Below are 7109 nucleotides of genomic sequence, written 5' to 3'. Positions count from 1 at the left end.
CTAACTTTTTGCAGAATTAAAGGCATTGTGCAAGCTGACAATAGTTTAAAGGGCCCTCAATTTTGCTGCCTTAAAAACAAAATCCCCATTTAAATTGTTTCCTTAAAAAAAAAAAAAACTAAACTAAAAGGGAATAATTGAATCTAAAAGAAACCTATTTTACAGCACTTAAACTATGTTAATTTCAAAACCAACATGCTACAAAATACTTACATTACACAAACACAAAGACAAAATCATCCAGAATGCAATCATCCCCCCACCCTCCTCCAAAAAAAAAAAAAAGCCAAATCAACATATCAAAGTTTTTATTTGCATGGCCAATTACCATTTGTACTCTTTGCAACTGTTTTAATAACGCTTTAACAGGCTCTAAGCTTTCGTTGCACAGGGAATAGAAGCTGCAACACCGCACGTTTCTTTCAACAGCCACTCCCACAACACCTACACGGGACAGATGGAGCAAAGGACAGCAGCACAACAGGAAACACTAAGTTCCACCATTCAACACAGTTCTTGACAGTGTCTTTAAGGTTCATTTGAAGAGGGGGTAAATTTCTTCTAAAAAGGGTCATGTTCCTTCCCCCTATTTTATAATGTTGGTGGTTTTAATCCATATTTCTTTGCAACTTCTGTCTGGGCATGAGCAGCATCACAGAGTGAGTACAGATGAGCCATCTCCATTTCTGACTTGGCCAGGTTAATAGCTTTGTTGAACATGTCAATGGCTTTCTCCATGTTTCCTCTAAAAGAAGAAAAATTTTAAGTGTTTCATTCAACAAGCACTTCACAGAATGCAATGAAGTTAGTGTTTTTTACATGGAATCTGACCAGGAAGTTTCAGCTATGATTCCAATAAAATGCTGCTTTATAACAAAACAATGCACACAGAAAGCACTCACTGAATCTTAGATACAATTATAAATATGATGTGCTTATTATTATCTCTCTTGTAGTCTTATTTTACAAAAAAGAACATGAGAGGAGAGAGTAAATGACTTATTTACAACCTTTCCGTTTGGTTTCTGAGCTCTCTGTGCTTCTATAATTTACCTCTTCCAGTCTAAGTGTGGTTTGGCTTTATAGAAACACCAAGAACCAAGAGCTGCTTCAAGTAATTAGTGTTGCTCCGAATATACACATACAAGCACACAGCCCTAGTCAGCTCCGAATATACACATACAAGCACACAGTCCTACCGCGCGTGTGCCACTTAGAAGTACAATGTACCTTTGGGGTAACTAACCTCCTACTACAATTGACGGCTACACGATGGACTTATTTTTAAAAAGCTTTTCAGAAGTTCAGATATTAGACACCAGATTTGCTAAATTCTAGGGTAATCAGCAACTTTATTCATCCATTCACATTTATTTGTAAGACAGGATTTAGAATGAATTTCTTAAAGTATAATTAACACAAGAATAAAACTCATCAAACCTTGTAAGTCAGGAGTCTACGAACAACGTAATCACAAAGTGTTTTTTTATATACATTACTCTAAGAAAAATCTACAGGTTTGCTGAAAAAAAGATTAAGAACCTCTACCCCATCCTATTTTAATACAAGAATATTTTATTCCCATTAACAAATTAGCAATTAAGAAATAATATTTACACACAACTGTCAGTACTGAATGGTTCAAAAGAATCATAATTTTTCATCAGCCTATATATATATTCTGCCTGCTCTGGAGCAGAGGACCCCAGGAAGGGCTGAATGACAGGGAATTAAGACAACAACTACTGGCTCCTGACAAGCAACAGCAGCAAGATCAGTTTTCGGTATCAGTGAAATACAGGCTCGTGTCACCCAATCTGGACATCAGCGTCTGTACTTTTTAATTACACTGAGGATTGTGTAATCTCCACTTTGTAATTATAAAGATTGCTGTAAAGATCAGCGGAAATAATACTGGAAAACACCTAAAGTGCAGTACCTGGCCACAGACCAGATACCTAAGTGGGGGCAACTCCAGTGTTAACATGGTCTATATACTACACCGCACTCTACGGTGTAGCTGTTGTCACCTGTTAATGGTGGATCCCAAGTGCAACTCTGGATAAACATTTACACAAAACAAGAAGTTATGGGAAGTGAGAGATGTAAAATATATTGCCAACTCCCTGATTTTAAAGAAAACTCAGAGGCTCAGAGATAATGTTGCAACTTGCCCCGTCACTTGGCTGGTTGCTGCTTTGTGGCAAGATGTAGATCTTTTGGCAACCTGGCTACCAACCCTAATGCTACCCTGCACTGCCTTAAGCACACTGCAGGCTTTTGTCTCCAAGAGGAGTAATACAGGTGAAAAGAGGAAAGAACAAAACAGTAATTAGAAAAAGATCAAGTTTCCCTTTGTAATACATATGCTTGACTTAACTTTTGTTAAGTATGACTTTTCAATTGGGAAAATAATGAAACAAGGCAAAAGTTGTATAGTTTTAAGGGAAGCTTGTCTCAAAAGGCTTAACATACTAAGACTTACAGATTTAATGGATATTGACAATACCATATCTGTAATGAGATGCATGAAAAGATAATATATCTATGGAGCTGCCTTAAATTTCCTAGGAACAAACTCGAGAAGTTACCTTTGCACTTCAATGGTTCCCATGGTTTCATAGGCAAAATCACATTTACTGTCAATCTCAATAGCTTTGCTGATGAGCTCCAAACCTCTGTCCAGATCTTGCTTCCACTGGAGTTGAAGTAAACTGCAGGTGTAAAAAAGGGCCGTCAGGCGTGACCGTGGGTCAGTATCCACAGCAATGCAAGTACATGACTCAATCTCTGCCCTCAGTGAATTTGTAATTTAATTCACAAGAAAAAAACCTAAAACAGTGCATAATCACTATCAAATTGTTTTTATTTCTCAATATTCGTTTTGAATTCTAAATTTATTATGAAAAACGTGTCAGTGAAGTCGCCTGTGTGCATCGATGGGTGCGTGGGTAAAGGACACACGGCATCTTGCCCACACACCCCACACACCGAGGAACATCATTAACTCTTAAGAAGGGAAACCCTGCTACTTGCAACAACGTGGATGGACCTTGAAGGCATTATGCTAAACGAAGTAAGTCAGACACAGAAAGTCAAATACTATATGATCTTCCTTGTATGTAGAATCTAAAAAACCAACCCACAGATACAAGGAACAGAATGATGGGGGCCAGAGGCGGGTGAGGGGTGGGTGAAATGGTGCAAACTTCCAGGTATAAACTGAGTAGACAATGGCAGTGTAACGTACGGCATGGCAACTACAGTTAATGGTACTGTACTGTGTATACCTGAAAACTGCTAAGACAGTAGTAGATCTTAAAGTTCTCATTACAAGAAAAAAATTCTGTATGTATAAAATAACATGTTAGATTTATTGTGATCATTTCACAATATGATTTTTTTTTAGAGAGAAAGAGCAGTAGGGGGGTAGAGAGAGAAACAGAGAGACAAACACAGACATCAATTTTTTCCATTTATCCATGATTCTTGTATGTGCCCTGACTGGAGATTGAACCCACAACCCTGGCTTATGGGGATGATGCTCCAATCAACTGGGCTACCCGGCCAGGGCTCATTTCACAATAAATAGAAATATTGGATCATTACATTGTACACCTGAAACTAACAACATGTTGACTACATCTCAATAAAAAATAGAGAAGAAAGTGTCCAACAGTCTGGGCTCTATTACTAATTTACCTTGTAAACTTAATTTTTTACTTTGTATAAATTTAAGTGAAGTTTCTTTTTTATGGCAATTCAAGTACACACAAAAAGGAAAAGCTTATTTACATGTTTCCTATTTTTACACAAGTAATATTTGACAGGATATTCAGAACCGAAATCCGTAAGCTAGAGTGAAAATAGCACATTTACTAATTGCTTGATAATAAAATATAAAGTTTGAAAAATTAATAGTGAAGCATCCACAACATTAATAAAGTTGTCAATTAACTCACTGATATGCTATAACACAGTCCCCTTAGTCAATGATCAAAAGAAATCCATCTTGTAACTATGCAAGAAATCTATTTTTTTACTGGAACAAACAGAACCACAAAAATACATACCCTTTATGAACATATGTTGTGGCATTATCTGGTTCTAAATCAATGCATTTATCATACATTTCATCGGCTTTCCCAAACTGCTGTTGATCTGTTAATGCCTAGGTGAGGAGACACTTCAGTTATATTAACTGTCAACCGAAACAGCTAAAAGTGTATTACTTCTTAATTAAAATTTACTTCATTTATTCATACCAAATTATGATGGCTGGGGGATACAAACTTATTTAAAATGTTACAACTCAATTATTGGAGATTTCACATGACATTGTTATAAATATGAAACCTTAACTGTCCTCTATTTTTGACAAGTGGTTAAATGCAACAGCAAACAATGAGGTGAGACCGCAGAATAGAGAATCCCACTCTTGGTGCCAGTTCTAATATTAGCTTTTCACAGGTGCATTTATGCCACTTACTCATAATTTATCAAAATATACTGAAAGGAATTTAAAGACAACACTCATTTGGAAGGATAAGTTCAGGCATGTGTTAAGTGTCATCAGTCATTCCTTAAAAACCAAAGGAAAAAAGCATCTAGAATGAACTGTTTTAAGGCAAATCCCATGGCAGAAATGAAAGGGCTGGTTATGTGGACACCTCATCACACACACACTGTAACTCTGGCAGCTGGCCAGCATCTAAGCCCAAACTTTGAGCCTTTTTTTTTTTAAGTTATACTGTGTAACTATATATAATTATACGTACATATATAAAGCTACATATAATTATATATATAGTGAAGCAAAAATAAGAAGAGAAACCAAAGGACAGACATTTTAGTGCAAGAAGAGTGTCACAATGCTAGCACTAATAAAGATGGCCCAAGTAAGCCCAAACCCATCTGCAGGGAGCAGTGACAGGGAAATGTACCATCAGGAAAGCTGTGTGAGAGCTGTTCCTGCGGTTTATGTATTTACTTTTTAACTTTATTTATTTATTTTTAGAGAGGGGGGAAGGAAGGAGAAAGCGAGGGAGAGAAATATCATTGCCTGGTTGCCTCTCGCGCGCCCTCTATTGGGGACCTGGCGAGCAACCAGGCATGTGCCCTGACTGGGAATCGAACCAGCGTCCCTTTTGTTCGCAGACCGGCACTCAATCCACTCAGCCACACCACTAGGGTCTAACACTGTTTTATTTAAAAAGCTATTCAGCGGCTTTGCTCTTTAAGCTGCTTATAGAAATCTGCACCAAAAAAAAGCCTTTTTGAATTTCATTTCAGTGATGCAGGTGGTGTTGTCACCTTCTGGTTTGCTCCTAATTTAAGGCATAAAGCCAAGTGTACCTACTCAATACAAAGGGCATACAGGTGTAATGTGAATTTGTCCTATTTTAACTTTATCCATTCTATAAAATTTTATGTAACACGTGCTTTCTCAATTAATTAAATAGAGCAGGTAGTCGGCAACCAGTGTTTCATTTTGTGTTTAATTCTCACCATCCTGCCTAGGAAATATAAGAACAAAGACTGAATAGGTACGATTACTTCTAACTGAAGTTAAAGAATTTCTGGGTTTGCTTCACACTCCAGAGAATTATAAGAGAATTTCAATCTCTGATAATACAGTGATATGTAGAACTATTAAAGACCCTTATAATAAACCCTAGACAAAAGTTTTTACCCTGTGGAACTTTGTGTAGGTGGGTGTGAAAACATTTCTTCAGTATTAAAAAAAAAGGGGGAAAGATTATACAGAGGATTGAGATGGATGGTTTATGTAGATACCAATTACCACTTTTAACTTAAAGACTAAGAGAAAACAGTCATTCAGCAATCATTTAGTTGGAGTAAAAGTCTTAACTGTGGCCATAAGAAGCTAATCATTTATATTCAAATGGCTGATTTAAAATGAGTAAGCTGCAAAGATTTCAGACTACAATTAAAAAGTGAAAATAGTCCTGGCTAGTGTGGACAATCCAGTGGATTGAGTGCTGGTCTGGGTCCCAAAGTGTTGCCAGTTCGATTCCCAGTCAGGACACATGCCTGGGTTGCACACCAGGCCCCCAGTAGGGGGCGTGTGAGAGGCAACCACACAATGATGTTTCTCTTCCTCTTTCTCCCTCCCTTCCCCTCTCTCTAAAAATTTTTTTAAGTGAAAATAATTCAAGTTTAAATCCTATTTCCCAAAGCTTCAATCCTAATTCAAGAATTTTAGACACACCAGAGAGCAGTTAAAAATGAACTCTTACAGCCTATCTAACCATTTAAAAAGACAACGGTCAAATTGAAACAAAACCCTTTCCAGAAACATTTTCCTCACCAACTGAATATACTGTCTTTTGCCATGTATAACGTGCACCTTTGCCCAAATTTTTGAGGGAAAAACAAGGATGCGCATTATACACAAGTATAATGATTAAACACCATGGGCATAATAATCCCACACGTCATGCGCACAAAACATGGGTACGCACTATACACAAGAGCACATCACGCCTGGCAAAATACAGTAGTAAAATCTCCTAATTAGATTTTGCAAATCCAATCCAAATGAAAACATGAGGGAAATGTTCTGTTTAAGCTTCCCCATGTTATGAGTTTAGCCTCGTGGTTTTTAAATTGTGTAACACGGGAGCCCCTCCTGAGGTGATTCAGGACCATCGTGGGGGCCCAGAGAATCAGAGGAGGAACAAAGTCTTCTGCTTCCACAGGAGTCCCATCCACAGAAGTCCCATCCACAGAAGCACTGTTCTCTGATTTCCCTACTGGGATTCAGCGTCCAAGTACTGATCTTTTAAAAAGGACTGGCAACTAAGAAGTATGAAATATCACATTTACCTGGGCATATAGTGCATAGCCTTCAGCACACTTGGGAAATTTCTTTATGACCTCTTCAAAACCTTTCATAGCTGCTTGGATTTGTGAAGAATTGTTTCCTGTGTATGCCTGGCGATACTGTTTTAAAAAATCACAACAAGGCTGTCAGAACAAGAACTCAAAACTCATGGAATGTTAAAACATATTACAAAAGTCACACAAAATGACAAATACTTCCAGAAAGGCAGGTGATCTGCTAACATAATTTGCTGCATTTGAGA

The 7109-nt window shown here is 37.5% G+C and overlaps 1 protein-coding gene across 1 annotated transcript in view; it reads right to left on the bottom strand.

Moving 5' to 3' along the window:
- Positions 1–291: 291 nt before the first annotated feature.
- The window catches only part of TOMM70 (translocase of outer mitochondrial membrane 70), a 35686-nt gene continuing 28868 nt past the window's right edge, over positions 292–7109 (bottom strand). Inside the window, exons 9-12 of the mRNA XM_024558172.3 lie at positions 6850–6966; positions 4074–4171; positions 2592–2714; positions 292–745 (exon numbers count right to left, since the gene is read on the bottom strand). Of these exons, the coding sequence (XP_024413940.2) occupies positions 592–745; positions 2592–2714; positions 4074–4171; positions 6850–6966 (492 nt within the window). The 3' untranslated portion in view covers positions 292–591. The remainder of the gene's footprint in view (positions 746–2591; positions 2715–4073; positions 4172–6849; positions 6967–7109) is intronic.

Source organism: Desmodus rotundus, chromosome 2 (assembly GCF_022682495.2).
Source record: "Desmodus rotundus isolate HL8 chromosome 2, HLdesRot8A.1, whole genome shotgun sequence".
NCBI classification, from domain to species: domain Eukaryota; kingdom Metazoa; phylum Chordata; class Mammalia; order Chiroptera; family Phyllostomidae; genus Desmodus; species Desmodus rotundus.
The sequence above is the reverse complement of the archived record's forward strand: the minus strand, read 5'-3'. Positions and strand labels throughout refer to the sequence as shown.